This window comes from Alexandromys fortis, unplaced genomic scaffold (genome assembly GCF_014885135.2).
Source record: "Alexandromys fortis isolate MF-2015 unplaced genomic scaffold, M_Fortis_MF-2015_v1.1 scaffold_199, whole genome shotgun sequence".
NCBI classification, from domain to species: Eukaryota; Metazoa; Chordata; class Mammalia; order Rodentia; family Cricetidae; genus Alexandromys; species Alexandromys fortis.
The window spans coordinates 1,905,803-1,925,334 of record NW_026068074.1 but is presented as its reverse complement, the minus strand read 5'-3'; the positions used below and the strand labels follow the sequence as shown (position 1 = coordinate 1,925,334).

The following is a 19,532-nucleotide window of genomic DNA, read 5'->3' as shown; positions in this document are numbered from 1 at the left end:
TCATTGTCACCCTGACAGTTCTCCTCAATGAAGGACTGTCTAGGCCAGGCTGGGCATGTCTGTGGTGATGATCTTGTCCAGGCCAGGCTGGGTGTGTCTGTGGTGATGATCTTGTCTAGGTCAGGCTGGGCGTATCTGTGGTGATGATCTTGTCTAGGACAGGCTGGGCGTGTCTGTGAATGATTGATTATGTTAATTGATGTGGGAAGACCCAGCCAAGAAGTGGGTGGCACCCTTCCCTGAGTTTGGGTTCTAGACTGCATAAAAGAGGAGAGAGCAAGCTGAGTGTGAGCATTCATGCATTTGTTCTCTGCTCTATGATGATGTGACCAGCTGCTTCAGATTCCTGCCTTGACATCCCTGCCACGATGGGACCATGACCTAGTGCTGTGAGCTAAAATCAGGCCCCTGTCCCCTAAGTTGCTTTTGTCTGGATACTTTGTCACAAGGCAAGGAAATGAAATATATGTTCCATACCCAGCACTGGAAAAAGTAATCTCAAATATTAATAATAATAATACTTTAATGAGCACTAGAAAAAACTGTAGCAAGTGACTCTAGGTCAGGTCAGCCCTCCAAGGAGGGTAAGGAAGAAGCAAGACCTTCATCATGGTGCCCACTGGGCGTACCCACCCCTCACCCCACAATTCACTCAGGGCCCACAACTCTTACTGGAGCAGGCCCTCTCCTGGTCTGTAAACACAGTGGGGGGCTGTGGATTCAGGATCAGCTCTGGTTTGCTGGGGATGAAGACTTCAGCATTGTCCTTCCGCTTAGCAGATAAAACCCTCTCCATTTTATTGCCTGTGGGGAAGCAATGGATTCTGTCAGCCACTGAGCGCAGGAGAACAGGGCATTCCTCTCACACGCTTGTTTATCATTTGCTCACTTGTTCACCCAACAAATATTTATTGACCTCTTCTGTACCAGGAACCTTGCTAGAAGGGGATTAGGGAAATCTATAGACAGCATTGATAAATAAATGAGACGCTTTGAGCAAGACGCAGGGTTCCGTGTCTAACATTTCCCGTCAGGAGAGGTCCTTACTAACAGCGTGTGCACACACAGAGATGGCAACTGTGGTAAGGCCTCAGAAAGTTAGGGCAGCTGGCAGGCCAATGAGGCACTGGCTTTAATTGGTGCAAGCAATGATGCCAGCAAGGGCATCTTGGAGATGAAGGGGCACAGGAAAATGCATTCAGAGTCCTCGGGGACTCATAGTCTAGCTGAAGAGAAGGACAGCTGAACAGATGAGAAAACAGGATGCAGACCGAAGTCACGAAGTTGAATCGGGGGACAGGGCTGGCAAAGGTACACATGGTGATGATGAAGAGGAATTCTTGTGGGTGATGAGCGCATTACCCGGGTCACCAGATGTGGGAAGGGCACATGCAAAGGCTCAATGAAGGCTTGGAAGCTGAAGTCTGTCCTGGCTGGAGGTTCAGACTGCTGCCGAACCTACCCTCAAGAGTGCTCACACTAGTGGTGCAGAGTGACTTCTGACGGCGGGTGGTAGACAGTTTTTAGAAACTTGTAGGTATGTGGTGCTAGGGATGGAATCCAGAACCAGGTGTCAGGCATGGTAGGCACGTGTTCTACTCTGAGCCCCAGGCCCAGTCCTGAATGCATTTCTGTATCTCAGTGTGTATGGGAAGATGTATAACAAACATGTCAAACCTTTGAAGGACACGAAAGTCACACATAGGACAAGTGTGGGGAGGAGGATCAAGGACAGAGGAGAAAACACCTAAAGACCCCAAAGGCAGACACAGTGTTTGGTCTCTGTATTCGGGGACCTCCTGGCCTGGGAAACAAGCAAACACAGGAGGAGACTATCAAGCACAAGGCGTTCACTAACACACTCTCTGCTCACTCATAGGCTCCAGCCACACTGACCCTTTGCTTCTGCACTCCAAGTCCCAACCCTCTTGGAGTCCCTGGGTCTGCTGTTCCCTGCCCCAGAAAGGCAGGGCCCAGCACCACACTAGCACAACCTCTGCTGGGAAGGCTGCCCGACTACTCCAGCTACAGCAGCCCACTTGGGCCCATCTCCACCCCCACCAGCATCTCGCTGTAACGGTCAGAGGTCACCTTCAAGCAGGTGCCCCACGGCTCAAGCCCCTGCTCCAATAGTGTTCCTGCTGCTTTCCAAGGCTTTTTCTGGAAAACTTCCTCAAGTGGACAGCAGCTGCTTCTGCCTGCCTTGCTTCCTTGATCCCTCAGGTTCTCCTTAGCCACACCTTCTCCGCCTGTGAGCGGGTAGGAGGCAATCACACCCCTTAGTCCTATGGTTAGCCCAGCTCATCAGCCCCAAAGAGACTAATTCGGAGTGGCAGCAACCTGTGGTAGACTTGCTACTGTGATTTTTGAGAGCCAAGAGACACTGACTTTCTAGTGACCCAACAAGACCCATGTCTCCTATGAAGGCAGTTATGCCTCGAATGCCAGAAAGTTTCCTCAGAATGGAACTAACTCAAGGGAAATCTGACGGAAGGGGGAAGCAATAGGAGGGAGGAGAGGAGGAGAGAGGGCAAAGGGAAAGAGGGGGTAGAGGGCAGTGGGGATGGGAGGGGAGGGCAATGGGCCCTACTCCAGCTCTGCCCTTTACAGTTATATAAGGCAATACCAGTCCCCTTTGCATTAACCAGTCGGGATGCAGATGCCACTAAATTTCCCACAATACACTAAAGATGGTTCCCATGGGAAGGCCTGAGGTCTTCGGAAGCCTTTGGTGCCTTTCCCTGTTAGTACACAGGTCCCAGCTGCTTCCCTCTGGTCCAGAATTCACTCGAGCTGAGTTTCCAAGCACTGTGGAACACTGAGTCCTAGGACTAAATACAGAGACACAAGAGGCCAAAAAAAGCTCATGAGAAGAGCTCACTTTTAGAAGCTGGGTTAAATTCCATCACCACAAGGGTATCTGTGCCCTGGGGAGGCCGGCCTTCCAGCTCCTGGTCCTTGGGGACATCCTTCTGCACTGTGTCCTGGCTGGGAAGAGGAAACTCATCGGTGGTATGGCCTGGCATTAAGAGGTCCTCAGTCTCGGTCTCAGAGAGGACGTCTTCCTCAATAGAGTCGTACTCGTCACTGGAGCCATCCTCCTGCGTCTGGAGGTTTGTGCTGAGTCCCAGACCTTTTCTCAGCTCCTGTAGAGAGCCCAGGAGACATGAAAGGTAAGGACTCGTATAAAAATAGACATTCTGAACCAAATAATGACTCCTCCCAACGTCCAGCAGCATCTGCGCCAAGGTGCTGGTGTTGCTCTGAAGATAGCAAAAAACAGTCAGAGGGGAAAGAAATGGGGTGCGGCACTTATGGTCACTGCCTTAGTCACTGTTCTGCTGCTGTGAAGAGACACTATGGCCAAGGCAGCTCTTATAAGAGGGAGCATTAAATTGGGATTTGCTTTCAGACCTTAGTCCTAGTTATCATCATTGAAATTTATTGCATGTGTATTTAAAATAAATGAGAAAACTCAAACTGACTGATGATTGAAACCTGGATGTGATAGCTGCCACTGGCATGAACTCAGGAAATGAGGGACATGTGGCTGGAAGAAAGGGATCCTGTCATGTAGAAAATTCTGAGGCAACTATGTCCTGGGGTTCCATGGGACACTAAGCTTGTCAGTGTTGAGCCTGGGTATTTAAAAGCTGGACAGATTGCTAAGTGCTAAGTTGAAGGTCTGCTTTCCTCTAGCTGCTGAGCAAAATGCAAGAGGCAGGAGGTGGAGCTGAGGGAGAAACTGCCAGGGGAAGGGAATCAAGGGCTCATTTTTTTCTACTCAGCTAGCAGAAGAAGCAACACCTGGAGACTGGCTGTCAGGAAAGCATATCCTGGAGAGAAAACCAAGGCAACAGCAAGACTTCCCCTGTGGTTTGTGGATTTCTTGGGCCACCTTAGCAGAGACAGGATTATCCGGGGAAGACTGGGGAGGTAAAGGAAGGTCTGATGGAGGGAATTCTACATACACCCATGTAACCAAAGTGGTTTCTGAGAACATCCAGCTGCCAGAAACACTTAAGCTAGAACAGGACGGGAGCACAAAAGACCAAATAAAAAAGGCTGCCTGGGTGCCGGGTCTACAGGCAGGAAAGGAGCCAGAGAGACTCATCTACAAATACATGCTGTCCTCCCTGAGGAAGCAAGATCCCGAAGACTGCACCAGGGGCTGAGAGGGTAGAGGGCAGACACAGAGAATTACTCCCAGGCCTGGACTCCTTGAAATTGCTTGAGTTGGAGGGTTCCTTTCTTCCTCTTGTCCCAATGCCTATGCCTGCTATTCCACAGGTAAAACAGATGTGAATCTTGTTGGGGTGGGGAAAGAGAATGGATAACAGTAGACTTAAGAGAAGTCCCCAAAAGATGTTCTCTGGGACCTGTGAACATGTGCCCTTCTATGGCAAAAGACCTTCTCAGATGAAATTAAGGATCTGCTGAGATCACAGAGGCAGGCCTGGAGGAATTATGGGGCAATCAAAAGAGAGGCAGGAAGCATCAGCAAGTCCTAAGAATGGAAGCAGGAAGGAGAAAAGATGCTAGTCCTGGCTCTGAATGGAAAGGATGCAGCCAAGCAGAGCAGGTGCCTCTAGGACCCAGATTCCTTCCTGGAACCTGCAGAAGACACATAGGCCTGCTCACACCTTGAGCTCAGCCTGATGAAGGTGAGTTTGAGTCTCTGACTCCCAGCACTGTTAGGTAAGCTGCTAAGGCAATGGGAAGTTGCAGCAGCAGCAACAGCAGCAGGAACACAATATAAATTTGTGTCTTTTCCAGTTCCTTCTCCTACTGCCCCACCCTATACCAGCACCAGGGCTGGTTACTTAGCAACTGTACCACTGTCTAGAGCACAGTGGAGCTTGGTAAATACTTGCTGAATGAGTAAATTACATGGAAGTCTGTATGGTGACTTAGCAGAGATAGGAGACACTGCCACACCTTAGAGGAGGTGACATCAATGACAGGACCCTTAGCAAATTAATTTACTCCTCTGGGCCATACTTTGACTTCCATCATTTGACTTACCATGCCCCGATATACTGCACTGTGATAATAAAGCCATGGTCTGAACTGGGCATAGTTCTCCCTAACAAGAAGATATTTAGCAATGACTAGAGCCTTTTTAATCACAACATATGTGGAGAGAGTGCACTGACAGCTAGTAGGTGGGAGCCAGCAACGACACTGCTGGACTGGTTGGAAGGCAGCGGACAATGTTCACTTCAGAGGATGATCTGGTCACAGTGCCGACTGTGTTGAGGTCAAGAAGTCCTGTGTTAGAGCAAGCACACATTCATCACCGTGTCCAAAGGATAATGCTGATATGGTCTGGGCAGGCCTCACGGGAGCCACACTGAGATCCTGGCTCGAGTCATCAAAGTCTAGCTGTGGTGAGCAGTCGGAGATCAGCAGAATTCCTCCTCCTCTCCAGGGAAACAGGAATTTCTGGGCACCTGCTGTTGAATGGCGGCCTTAGCGTCAGCTCATCTTTCACAGCAGAATAATGCCCTGAGCTCTGTTCAACACTCAGGCCCTTCTCATCTGATCTTCACAATAACCTGGCCGGACTAAACACCTGAGCCCCAGGGTCACTTGAACTTGGCAATAACTCTCAATGGAGTAAGCTTAAGTTCCTAGGAAAAGCCCTCTCTGCTCACGAATCTCTATTATTTTGGCCCAGTTACTTTGATTTTTCCAAGACAGTGTTTTTTTGTGTAGCCCAGGCTGGCCTCGAACTCAGAGATCAGCCTGCCTCTGCCTCCTGAGTGCTGGGATTAAAAGTGGCGCCACCAACCCAACTATTAAAAGGAACAGGTGGAAACCAACCAGGAAAGTGAGTCCTGCCACTGTCCTTGAAATCCCACTCAGCTCTAGGGCCCAGAACAGTCCTCACTGATATCCAAAGTAGATTGAAGCTTTATCCACAGCCGGTTCCAGGCATGAGACATTGGGATGCATACAGCCAGGGCCAATGAACCAGATTCTTCTGTTACTTTGCCCCCTTCACGGGCTGCAATTCCACATTTATGTGACAACAGCCCTATGTTTATGGGGATCCTTAAAGAACAGAGTCCCTCAGCTTGTGTAACTCCTCACAGTGATTAAGTGGCGGGAGGAACATGTGCTCGCAGCCATCAGTCCTTACTCCTTCTAGAAAACCCTGAGGAAAGACTGATTCTACTACATTCCACGTGGCCCACCAGCAGGGTACATGATGGAGTAGTTCTCCATCAATAAAACAGACAGCCATTCCAGAAGCCATTGCTGCAGCCCATTAGCTTCTAGGTCAAAAACTGTTCAAAGCACATTGATTGTGCCTTAACTTTAGAGCCCATTTAGTAGTGTGTGTGTGTGTGTGTGTGTGTGTGTGTTTAAACACTTGGGATGGAAGCCAGGACCTTGCACCTAGCAGGTAAGTGCTCTACCCCTGAACTACAGTCCCAGCTTTTGGTTTTATGAATCAGGGTCTCACTAAGCATGTGCCCACTCTTGCTGGGAGGCTGTGCTGATGGCCAGTCATGTGCAAACAAGGAGACCAGACCTCTGCCCTCACAGGAACACACAGTGTGCTGGGGGAGCCAGCAGAAAGAAAGACAAATGGCAATTCCCACAGCTCAATATCAGTTCATCATTCACTAAGCTGATGGATCGTTTATGAACTAGAATTTCTCATGACAAAGAAAGCGAATTTCAATAATCCCTGTTTCAACCTCCTTTCTTTTTCTTCCATAAATCAATATAAATGTGAAGACCAAACAGTATTTACAAGTATAAAACACACAACAGACAGAAACAGAGAGAGAGAGAGAGAGAGAGAGAGAGAGAGAGAGAGAGAGAGAGAGCGCCTAGCCTCTACTTGGCTGTACTTTTTTTTTTTTTCTCTCTCACTAAGAAAAGGACTCCATTTGCTTGCGGGAGGTGAGTGACCTTAGAATCCAGGGATGCTCATGTGATCTGAAACCATCTGTTACAGAAGCAAGGCGAGCTGCTCTAAGAAGCAGCATTCCCTCTAGAAAGAACCATTCAGAACCTTTCCATCTGTGAGAGCGGGACCTTGGCTACGATGGTGACTTTGAAAGCCAAGCTATCGGCACTTCAAAGTGGTGCCCTGCTGTGGGATCTATAAGGGGCTTTGAAATTGTCACCCAGAATTTTCTCTGGAAAAACTCACTTTATACTTTGCTTTAAAACATGATTATATTCAATTTCAGTGTTCAATGTTTCAAATGCTAAGTTCAGGAACCTTCCATATGGAGGTCATGGGGCAGACTTCATAGAAACTGAGCTGACTGCACACAAAATGCCCTCCCCATGAAGAGTTGGGGGTGAGGGTAAGGGACTGGATGCTGAAGATGGAAGGCATGGCTATAGAAAGCACTTCTAAAATGCAGCCAGAGTTTGGTGGCCGGGAGTCCAGTATCTGTCCACAAGCCTCCTCTCTCTGCTGGGCTAAGAGTAAAACTGGGTAACTATCAAATGCCAAGGTCTCACAATGACATCAGTAACTACCACAGCAGCTTCAACTACCAAGCTGTTGCTGTATTCCAGGCACCAGCCAAACTCTCTGTGTACCTCCTTTCAGCCCTACGACACCCTGGTGCACTGAGCGGTGGCATCATTTCGCCTCAGTAGAATGAAGGACAAGGTCACACAGCTGGTAATGGCAGAGCCAGTATTCCAATATTGACTGGTTGAGGCCAAGGCCAGGCTATTGACTACCCTGCTAGGTACCAACTCAGAGCAGATATCTCCAGAAGAACTGAAGACGGAACTGATGACCTTTGACACAAAGCTGCCAGGAGCTAGTACATGTTTTAAAGAATGTGCTATGGCTTGGATATGGAATGTCTCACACAAGATCATGACTTGAGCCCTGGGTTCCTAGTTAATGCTACTTGGAGAATCAGTAGCAACTTTGGGAGGGGCTTTGTAACCTGGCCCAGCTTCAGCCCTCTCCACTAGTTGCTTCCATGTGCACAGCCTGTCCTGCTGCTACTAACTATGCCAGTCCACTCTCCTTTGACGGAATGAGCCTCCCTCCCTTAAGTCTTTCCAGAGGATAAGACAGAACATGCTGAGCATTAATAGATGGAGCGTTACACCCTGGGCCATCCTGAGAAAGCAGAATGAAGTGGGTCTAAGTTCATTCACACAACCCTCCTGGGCCCCAAAGGCTTTTTATCCTGTACTGGTTGATTGATAAGTTATTTTTATTCATTCATTTACTTAAGAAGTATTGGGTGGGTCACTGAGGTGACTCAGTGGGCAAAAGCAATTGCCACTAAACCTGATGATTTGAGCGTGATTCCCAGCTCCCACGTAGTAGAAGGAAACAACTTGCACACTTTATCTTCTGACCTCCACTGTAGGTCATAGCACAAGAACACACAAGTGTGCACGCATGAGTACACGTACACATCTCTACATACATAATTGTCATTTTTAAAACTAAGAATTGGGGCCAGACAGATGGCTCAGATGGCAAAGTGCTTGTACTAGCCTGATGACCTACGGAGGTCAATTCCCAGAACCACATGGAAGGAAAAAGCCCACTCCTATCAAGTTTTCCTTTGATCTCCACACACGTGCACATCCATACACAAATAAATAAACAAGTGTAAAAATTAACTTAAAAACTTTAAATAAATATTCTTATGAAGATATCTGTCTCTCATAAGCAGACACAGCTGACAAAGGCAAGGAACATGGGCAGGACAGCTGAAGCTCCTGTTCTCATGGAACTTGTGACTGGCAACAAGACAGCCATTTGATAAGAGCCCTCTCCCCATAGCCTGGGGCTCTCGGGTCACAAACTGCTCAGCACACAAGTCTTGTGTCCCAACTTTAGGGCCCACTCTGTAGTGTGTGCGTGCATGCATGCATGTGTGTGTGTGTTTGTGTTCATGTGTGCGTGTGTGTGTCTGTTTAAATGCTGACAATGGAACCTAGGACCTTACACGGGGCAGGCAAGTGCTCTCCCACTGAGCTACAGCCCCAGCTCTTGGTTTTATAAATCTGAGTCTCACTAAGTTTCCCAGGCTATCTTTAGACTTACTATGTAGCTCTGCCTGGACTAGAACTTGTGATCCTCCTGCCTCTACCTCCTGCTTTCTTAGTTTATAGGAGTGTCTTACCAGGCCCGGGTCTACTCTGTACCTTTCAAAATCACATTTTGCATATCAGTTTGCATAGAACTACCTGAGAAAATTTTGAATTATACTGTGTATGACTCAAATATTATATAAAGGATGAGAAGATGACTCAACAGATAAAGTGCTTGCCATAAAAATGTGTGAACTGGAGTTTGGATCTAAGAATCTGCATAAAAGCTGGGCAGGCAAGGTAGTCAACTGTAATTCCAGCATTTGGTAGGCAGAGATAGGGATCACCAGGATAAGCTAGCTAGCTAGCTAGACTGGACAAGCCAGAATCAACGAGCTCTGGGCTCTGGGAGAGACTCTGAGCCAGGTGGAGAATGACCAAGGAAAATGCCTACTGACAACTTTAGGCCTATATGCATATACATCCATACACATGCTTACACACATCTACACACAACCCCCCACAGATATATACGTTTACACACACGTGTGAGCCCACACATGTGAACATGCATGTGCATAACATACATATATACTCACATGCATACACACTGAATACACATGTACCTTCACACGCATGAGCCCCCATGTGTATGAACATGAAAACATACATTCACATACATAATATACACATGCAAAAAAAGATTGCACAATATTTTTACCTTTCTGCTGTCCTTTGCCATCCATGGATTTTCATTAATTTTCCAAGCTAGATGTATTGATGAAGTATCTGATGTTTTGTGTGCTAGTCCACCACTAAAGGCATGCCAATGGGTGGCAGAGAAGAAAGACCTCATGCTCAGGAAACAGAAGGTATAAGAGCCTTTTTGACCTGATCTAATGAGAAGCCCCAGACAAGCCTCTCAGCAACACCCATCTCAGCATCATGCCTGAGCCTGTGCAGAGCAGGGGCTGGCTGAAGGATCCAGAGGTGGAAGCTGGATACAGCTGGATAGAGACCAAATGAGACTGCCGCCGAAGAATGGTTGCAGACATCTGAGACACACAGAGCACGTTCCTGGAGAACTGGAGGCACAGAGAGTCACAAACCAAATATGGGCAGCAAAATTCAGCAGAAGGCTGCTGAGGTCTGGTTTCTGGGCACACTTGTGTATACATACAGCTAAGTCAGCCAGAATCAGGTAAGAGGAAGCCCTGCAGCAGGCAGTCACAGCTGATTTAGGGAGGCACGTGAAGCCAACTTGTGAGATTAAGGGTAGGGCAGCAGGGCACACTCTGGAAAAGAACCTTCCCAAGGTCGACAGAGAGTTTGCCGTTTGGAGAAGTCAAGGTCTCCAGCTCACAGAGCACGCACATCGCACGCACGCTGTAGCTACGCTCACGCCCTGATGTCGAGATACCAAACAGTAGAGGAAGAAGTAACAGGACAACCAAGAAGGGACAGATGCTCTGGTGATTCAGCCTTTTGAAAGACAGGCACCAACTTGAGTAATTTAATTTAAGAAAGAACTAATATCCAAGAAAAGGGAATTTGACAGGAGAGGTGGAAGCCGATTTTAGAAGCTGGGAGACTGTCATCCCCACAGAGACACATGGGGAACTCATCCATGAAAGAGAAGCAGCTAGCAGTCTTACAACTTTTAATTTCATCATTAACACTTCTAGAAAGATAAATTAAGTCAGGAAGAGCACCAAAGGGTGACTAATTAAGTATGCTAGAAATCATGCCAAGTGACTTTATAAGAATATAGTGCCCCAAAGACAAAAAGAAAAGCACCACCAAAGTCTGCTGGGTGGAGAGGTCTACAAAGTATTGTCCAAATCAAGATCCAGAGGGCAAACATTCAGATGGAGCAGCCTCAACTACTCTGCTTTTCTTCACTTTTTAATGTTTATGTGTATGGGTGTTTACCTGCGTGTATGTCAGATCCCCTGGAACTGGAGTGTTAGGAATCAAGCCCAGGTCCTTTACAAGAACAGCAATGCTCTTAACTACTGAGACATCTTTCAAGTTCTCTCACCTGCCTTTAATGGGCAAAGACAATGACACTGATGTAGTCACATAGATGAAAGGTACATTCCATGAAGAGTCATTTTGATACCATCAGACAAAAAGACAAAAATATAACAGATACTACAAAGCTAAAGAGATGTAAGAAAATGGACACATTTGTGAAAATCAGCCTGATGAAGCAGACCAACAGCTGAGACTGATGATGGCAGGAACAGGTTGATGAGCATTCCAAGGAAGACTTACTCACGATGTAAATGCTGGGCTGGGGTTTCAGCTGAGCAATGGAGTGTTTGCCTTGCCTTGTGTGCTTGAGGCCATAAGTCTCACCTCAGCACCACAAACAAACTAAGCACTTCACCCTCATCCAGCTCTTACTCTGAATCTCTAGGTATGTGAGATGCAATGGGGGAATGGAGAGGATATGTGGACTTGTGTGCACATCCATGTGGGTAGGTCAGGGGTCAGTTCTGAGTGTCTTCCTTTTCACTCTCTACCTTCCTTTCTGAGCAGGGTCTCTCACTGAATCTGGAGCTCACTGATTAGCCTGGCTGGCCAGAGAACCGCAAAGATCTCCTTGCATTTGCCTCCCCAGTGGTGACACTGAGCTTTTTCCATGGCTTTGGGGAGTAGGCTTGGAGCTCACATTTTAAATACTCTCTTGGTATTCTAATGTGGGCAGTTGAAGACCAGACTTTTAAGACTTAGCAAGTTAAATGACACTACTGACAATCTGCGGTAAATTTTCTGTTACTGTGAGAAATCACCATGACCATGACAAGTTATAGAGGAAGGGCTTATTTGGGTTATGGTTCCGTCACCATAACATCAGGGAGGCATGACAGTCAACAGCATAGCAGCTGGAACAGCAAGCTGAGAGCTCACATCCTGACCACTAACATGAAGCAGGGAGAGAGCAAGAGGAGTCACACAAGTCTGTAAACTCTCAAAGTCCCCCTCTAGTGACATACTTCCTTCAACAGTCTTCCCAGACAGTGCCACCAGCTGGGACCAAGTGTTCAAATACATGAACCTATGGGGAACATTCCCATTCAAATCACCACATAATATGATTGAATTTAATAAGTATATTGAGAACTTTACATCAAAAAGAGAATGGTTATTCTTTTGAAGTATCAAAGAAGACTCATAAAAATGAACTGGAGGCCACAAGTCAGACCTCAGTAACTTCTGAACCAGAAAATCAAACAAGCTACCTAAATGCAGTCAATTAGAGATTAACATGAAAGGCAAAACTTGAAAAATAAAATCTACTTACTCAGAATGTCTAGAAAACCTTTGAAATTAAGAAAGCCCCTGTAAAGCCCTCCGTTTATTAGACACAAATGGCACCAGCAGCACCACAGTGAGGAGTGTAGGGTGAAGACAGTGCTACGCTTAGACTAACTCAACCTTTTCACCTCCAGAGTAGAGTAGGGCTGTGGTGGTCCAGATGAGAGTGGCCCCACAGGCTAATAGACTTGAATGCTTAGTCACCAAGGAGTGGCGCTGTTTGAGAAGGATTAGACAGTGTGGCCTTGCTGGAGTAGCTGAAGTGTGTCACTGACACACTTGGGTTTTCAAAAGCCCAAGCCTGGCCCAGTGTCACACTCTTAGCCTGTGGACCAGGTTATAGTTCCCAGCTACTGCTCCAGTGCCATGCATGCCACCATGCTCCCTGTCCTGATGATTATGTACCAACCCTCTGAAACTGTAAGCCAGCCCAAGTAAACGCTTTCTTTCATAAGAGTTATCTTAGCTATGATGCCTCTTCAACAGCAACAGAGCAGCAACTAAGACAAGTGCTGAGGGTGGGTGAACAATGAACTTGTGGATGTGGTTAATAGGAGCAGGGGTAGGGAGCCTGAACAACTGCATAAACCAAAATGCTTAGGGAAGGGAGAAGTAAAGGCTAAGATGACATGAAATAGAAATAAATGAGTAAACAGACAGATGACCAAATGGGGCACACACAGCTCAAGCCAACTCAGCCCAGCTAAAAGCAGAGAGCCTTTTTCAGATTTACTTCTAGATTGTTTGAATCTTCTTAATGAGAAAGCACTTATGCATTAGCAGTTACATAAAATGACAGAGAAGAATGTAAAATACTTATGAAATTCTAAATAGGCTATGCACGTGAGGCACAAGCCAGACCATTTATACTATTATTGACTGGGAGGTCACTCTTTATTGTTGGCAAATTGGAAAAGCTGCTTTAGTGAGCCACATTCCATCTGGCAGCTTCGTTTGCATGAGCCCACATGGGGTTGCAGGTTGGCCACGTGGCCCTTCTGCTGCCCCATTAGTGCATTAGTGCCGGCTCAGCATTGCTGTGCATGTGCATGCATCATTCATGCTCAGCACGGCACCAGCCCCACCCTGCTGGCCTCCTGCTGCTGCCCCACTGGCTCAAGGCCTACTAAGGTCATAGGCCAGTCTGTGCTTCTTTCTGAGCTGGCTGGCTGGGCAGCTCTGGCTGCCCTAATGGTCCTGGGTAGCACAGAGGCTAATTCTAGTGCTACTGGGAAGGAGAAAGTGCTCCTCTTTCACCAGACTGTCAAAGTCTTCAGTCTAAAAAAGCAAGTTAGAAGTTGGTGTTACAAGGGCCAAATATGGCCATAGCTATGTTTTGTTTGGAGCATAGAAAATTATGAATTAATTATCAAAAAAATGGAAGATATCTGGGTTTGGAGCAGTGGCTCAGTGGTTAAGAGTACTGTCTGTCTGCTCTTTTAGAGGATCTGGTACAATTCCCAGCACTCACATGGCTGCTCATAATTGTCTAGAATTCTAGTTCCAGGGGGATCCAATGTCGTCTTCCAGTCTCTGAGGGCCCTGAACATATGTGTTGCACAGATTTAGCATGCAGGCAAAGCACTCACATACATAAAATAAAAAATTTTACAAAATTAAACATACCTCTTGTCAGCTACCTAACTTCAGTTAAAACAAGAGAAAGCTTAACTCCATAGGCCCTGCATTGTACGGTGACAGCTAACTAAGGCTATCCTTGGCACTCCCCACCACGCCATAGGGCCCTGCATTATATACGTTAAATTTAGAACACCTATCTAAATTACCCACTGTCTACTCTACCCTAAGTAGGACAGAAATTCCTTTTAAGTTTTTAAAACAAAGTTCATTATATTTATTAATTCATTTGGTATATGTGGGAGTGAGGGATACACACACAGCAGGGCACATATGTGGAGGTCAAAGGACAACAATTCACGGGAGTCAGTTCTTTCCCTCCACCATTTAGGTCCCAGGGATCACACCCAGGCAGTTGGCCCATCTTTACTAACTATACCAGGCAGTTTTCTAAAGTCCAAAAACACAGCTGGGCATGCATATCGCTTTAACCTCAGGACTCAGGAGAGACCGCAGGAGAACCTCTGTGAGTTTGAGGCCAGCCTGGTCTACATAATGAATTCCAGGACAGTTAGAGTTGCATGGTGAGACCCTGTTTGAAAAAAAAAATCAAAAACAAAATCCAATAATTTCTAAAAGCATACTGGACAACAAGATAGAGCTGGGTCTGGAAGTGGGAGGTGTGTCTACCTGCCAGCGACCTATAGGACAACTCCTAGGATGAGTCCTGCCCTAAGAATAGCATGCTTTCTCTGCTGATACTAAATTTGGAATAAAGATGTTCTTCTACAGCCTAGGAGCCTCAAGTTCAGAGATGGCAGAAAGAGGAACTACTTAAGCCATCCCTTCCTATTGGAAAAGGAAAGGTGGCTCCTGTGGGCTGGTGGGCTGGGTTCTACAAGAAAGCAGACTGAGCTCCAAAGGAAGGTGACTCAGCCAGGCCCCTTAAAAGGTTTATGGCAGGCAGGTCAGCTACAAGAGACACAGCTGAATCGTCCTGACACAGACCAGGGAAAGCTTGAAGTGCATTTTTGATGTGGGAGTGTCATATATCAATCTGTTGATTTCATTGGTTAAGTTATAATAAACCAGCTGCTTGGTCTCATGGCTTGGAACATAGATGGGAGGAGTAAACAGAATAGAATTCTGGGCGGAAGAGGAAGTGAGGTCAGACTCTGCTCTGCTCCCAGAGAGAACCGACAGCTCTGCTGGAGCAGAGACGCCATGCTCAGCTCTCCCAGGCAGCTGCAACCCACGATGGACTTAGGCTCAGGATGGGCTGGACTTAGGCTAGAATCTTCCCGGTAAGCGCACCTTGGGGTGCTTACACACATCATTAGAAATGGGCTAGTCCAGGTGCGAGAATTAGCCTGTAAGTGCTAGAGTTCATGGGCCAAGCAGCTCTTTAAATGAATACAGTTTGTGTGTTGTTATTTCGGGCATGAGCTAGCCAAGCGGCCGGGGTGTTGGGGACGCAGCCCCGCCGCCGCTCCTATTTCAACACATTTTCAGAAAAAAAGGTTTTCTAATTAATAGTCAAACAGCAACAATGATGGCCACAGTGGGCCAGGTGGGTCAGCTGAAGGCCTGGGGAGCTGAAGCTGCTCTGTCTGCCCATTGCCGCGGCCCCTCCTCATCTTGAATTTCAGCACTTATTTTTCCAGGTCTTAACTAATAATGTCTTTCCTACCCAACTCTATCTCATTGCCATTGTTTTTTGTTTTTCACCCTTCTGGTCCAAATCATGGTTTTGGGAGGGTTTTGTTTGTTTGGTTGGTTTTTTTTGTTGTTGTTTTGTTTTGAGACAAGGGGTTTCTCTGTAGCTTTGGTGCCCGTCCTAAAACTAGCTCTGTAGACCAGGTTGGCCTCTAACCCACAGAGATCCACCTGCCTCTGTCTCCAGAGTGCTGGGATTAAAAGCGTGCGCCACCACCCAGCTAAGTTATGTTTTGAATGTGACAAAAGTACAAAGACAAAATTTATCAATTATCCTAGAACTTGGAGATCTGACAAGACAGCAGATCTTAAGTTCAATGCCAGCCTGTCTCAAAAGGCCAAACAACAACAATGAATTGTTTGTTTCGTGAGAAGAGCATTATTCTGGGCTATCACGGAACCCAGGCCTTGTGTGTGCTAAGCATGCACCTTACCATCAGCAGCGCAGCCCCCATGTTTAATTCAGCTTTGACTGTGTATAGGCCAAGCTTCCTTCTCCAAACACAGGCGAGTCCACCCAGCCAGGAACTGCTACATCGTGTATCTATGCTTAACAAGGAGCTTTCATCAAGTACAACATTCCTGTCTCACAGAGAGCCACCACAGTCACTCCCCCTATGCTCACCCTCTCCCAAGAACCACCTTGTTTTCCCTTTTCCCCCACCCCTGGAAAACTTACTTGTGTATACTCATTAAGTTATCAGATCCCAGGAACTGGAGAGATGGATGATTCAGCAGTTAAGTGTACTTACTCTTCTGCAGAGGACTGAGGTTCGGTTCCCAGCATCCACATAGCAGTATTTATATATATATATACATATACATATATATGTATATATATGTATATATATAGTCACCTATATAACCCAGTTCCAGGGGATCTAACACCTCCTGCTCTTTTGGACTCTTCCTGCATAACGCCCCCACCCCTACACAAATCTTTTGGGGAAAAGGTTCCACGGCCCTCTTACAAATCAGCTTGTTGGTCTGCCTGAGCCAATCAGAGCTGAGACATAATCTCCCTCCCAACTGGAGGGTCCATCTTTAAAACTTACTAAAGCTAGGGGGTGGGAGGGCACTGTCTTAGTTAAGGTTTCTGTTGCTGTGATGAAACATGATGACCAAGGCAACTTGGGAAGGAAAGGGTTTATTTTAGCTTATATTTCCAGATGACAGTCCATTACCAAAGGAAGTGAAGTGAAGAACTCAAACTGGGCAGAAACCTGGAGGCCGGAGCTGATGCAGAAGCCACAGAAGAGTGCTGCTTACTGGCTTGCTCCCCATGGCTTGCTCAGCCTGCTTTCTTATAGAGCCCAGGACCACCAGTCCAGGGATGGCACCGTCTACATGGGCTGGGCTCTCCCCCATCTATCACTAATTAAGAAAATACCCTGCAGGCTTGCCTACAGCCCAATCTTATGGAGGTATTTTCTCAATTGAGGGTCCTCCTCTCAGATGACTCTACCTTGTGTCGTACTAATACAAACCTATCCGGCATACACAGACACACAGGTCATCCTGGTGCTCTGGAGGCTGAAGTAGGAGAATTGAGAGTCTGAAGCCAGTCTGGGCTACATAGCCATATCCTGTCCTAATAAAAAGCAAATGAAACTGCTTTGAAATCTCTAAGACTTTGGCATTATTGCTCAACCCATATGCTGGCTAGTTTTATGTCAAGGACACAAGCTAAAGTTATCTTAGAGGAGGAAACTTCAGTTGAGAAAATTCCTCCATAAGATCTGGCTATGGGGCAGACCTATAGGGCATTTTCTTATTAGTGACTGATGTGGGTTGGATACAGCCCACCTCTGGGCTGGTGGGCTGGGTTCTACAAGAAAGCAGACTGAGCAAGCAGAGGGTAGGGGAGCAAGCCAGTAATCAGCATTCCTCCATGGCCTCTGCATCAACTCCTGCCTCTAGGTACCCACCTGGTTTGAATTCCTGCCATGGCTTCCTCTCAACGGACGAAGACTCTATATGTAAGCCATATAAATCCTTTCGTCCCCAAGTTGCTTTTGGCCATGGTATTTCACCACAGCAATAGCAACCTTGACTAATATAACCTATTAGAATTTGTGTCTTTCCTTGTGCCTTGGTTTCTCTTAAGAGCTGATAATGTTAGAGCCTGGAGAGATAGCTCAGCCATTAAGAGCATGTTCTTCCAGAGGATCTCAGTTTGGTTCCCTGCACCCACAGCCAACTGCATCCCAGCTCTAGGGTGACCCCATACCTCTAGGCTCCATGGGTACCTGTACTCACATAAGCACACACCTACAAACAGGCTCACATACATATAATTTAAAATACATTTTTAGAGGGAAAAAAAAAGAGCTCACAGTTTGAGACCAACGAGATGGCCCAGTGGCAAAGGCACTTGTGGCACAAGCCTGACCTGAGGGCAATCCCTAGAATTACCAGAATAGAATTAACTTCCCAAAGTGGTCCTCATTCTACACACCCCAAATAAGTAAATGACGAAAATAAAAAAGATTTAAATGTTGACGATTTAACCTTTTAACTATGATTTGAAATATTTTTCTTTTCTAGTTCCCATACCTGTGGTACAGGGCATCTCAAAGCATACTCCTTCTTCTGAAGTGGATTCTAATCTGCAGGCTCACTCCCCAAGCACCAGGAGCTCCTGGGCTATGACCTGCATGCAAATTCTGTTATCCTACAATTAAGTTCCAACAGGGTTTTCAGTCACCATCATCATGACCTGTACACATCACACTCTCTTTAGAAGTGTGCTCCCCAGCACTGCTGCAGTTATAGCCTTGTGGGGAGCTGTGGAAAGGGGCTCTGAGCCCAAACTCCGGATCAGAACCCACCTCAGTGGACAGGCCCAGGGAAACAGGGGCTTTGCTCATTGTTCACTCTTTATTTGGAACTAACTATGCATTTCACTGTGGAGGAACTCGGGTTCCTTTCAGTGCAGCCCTTTCAGCGCAATAGCAGACATCACAATGGAACTTGGATGGGATGCCACTGCGCTCCTGTCTGTCTTCTTGTTCCCATCATCCTTCACTGGGACTTGGTTCTGATAAAGCAGAGCAAGCTGGCGTGTGTGTGTGTGTGTGTGTGTGTGTGTGTGTGTGTGTGTGTGTTGGGGGTGGAGTGGGTGGTGGTTCTTGCCACAGTATGGATATGAAGAGCAAGGTAGAGGACAACCTTGTGTCATTGGCTCACACCTTGTTTGAGACAACTGTTTACTATGGTGTATGCCAGGCTAGCTTAGAGGCCTCTGAGGCCTTCTGTGTCTGTTTCCACCTCCCAGTAGGAGCACTGGCTACCTCAAATGGCTTTACATTTGTTCTGGGAATTCTAACTCAGGTCCTCATGGTGTGTGACGAGTGCATTGCCCACTGAGCAATCTTCCCAGCCCTAGCTTTTTAATTTTTTAAAACTTGTTTTGAAAAATGTAAAATCCACAATTTATCATACTAGTAGTATAATGGGCACCCAGATATCTTTCGCCTACATTCACCAACCGTTACCATTCTGCCACCCACATTAAGTATAGCCTTTATTTTGTTGTGGTTGTAACACTGTGACCTTCTCTTCTGTCTTCTACATTCTGCACATGTCTCCTAAGAATAAGAATAAGGCTGGGGAGAAGGCTCAGTGGTTAAGAACACTGGCTGCTCTTCCAGAGGACCTGGTTCCATTCCAAGCACCCACATAGTGGCTTACAAGCTCACAACTATACAACTCCAGTTCCAGGGAATCCAACACCCTCTTCTAGCCTCCACAGGCACAAAGCATTCATGATGCAGTCATACGTGCAGGCAAAATACCCATACAAATAAAATGAAAATAAATAAATCTTAAAAAACAAGTAAAAAAAGAAAAGGATGTTTTCTGAGAAGACC

The 19,532-nt window shown here is 46.6% G+C and overlaps 1 protein-coding gene across 6 annotated transcripts in view; it reads right to left on the bottom strand.

The window, feature by feature from the left end:
* The window catches only part of Katnip (katanin interacting protein), a 168,264-nt gene that overhangs the window by 71,904 nt on the left and 76,828 nt on the right, over positions 1 to 19,532 (bottom strand). For 5 of the 6 annotated variants that reach the window (XM_050121617.1, XM_050121615.1, XM_050121616.1 and 2 more), the window contains 2 exons: positions 2,882 to 3,146; positions 673 to 804 (listed from right to left, as the gene is read on the bottom strand). In XM_050121617.1, the coding sequence (XP_049977574.1) occupies positions 673 to 804; positions 2,882 to 3,146 (397 nt within the window). The remainder of the gene's footprint in view (positions 1 to 672; positions 805 to 2,881; positions 3,147 to 19,532) is intronic. The other variant, XM_050121620.1, reaches the window with a different exon arrangement.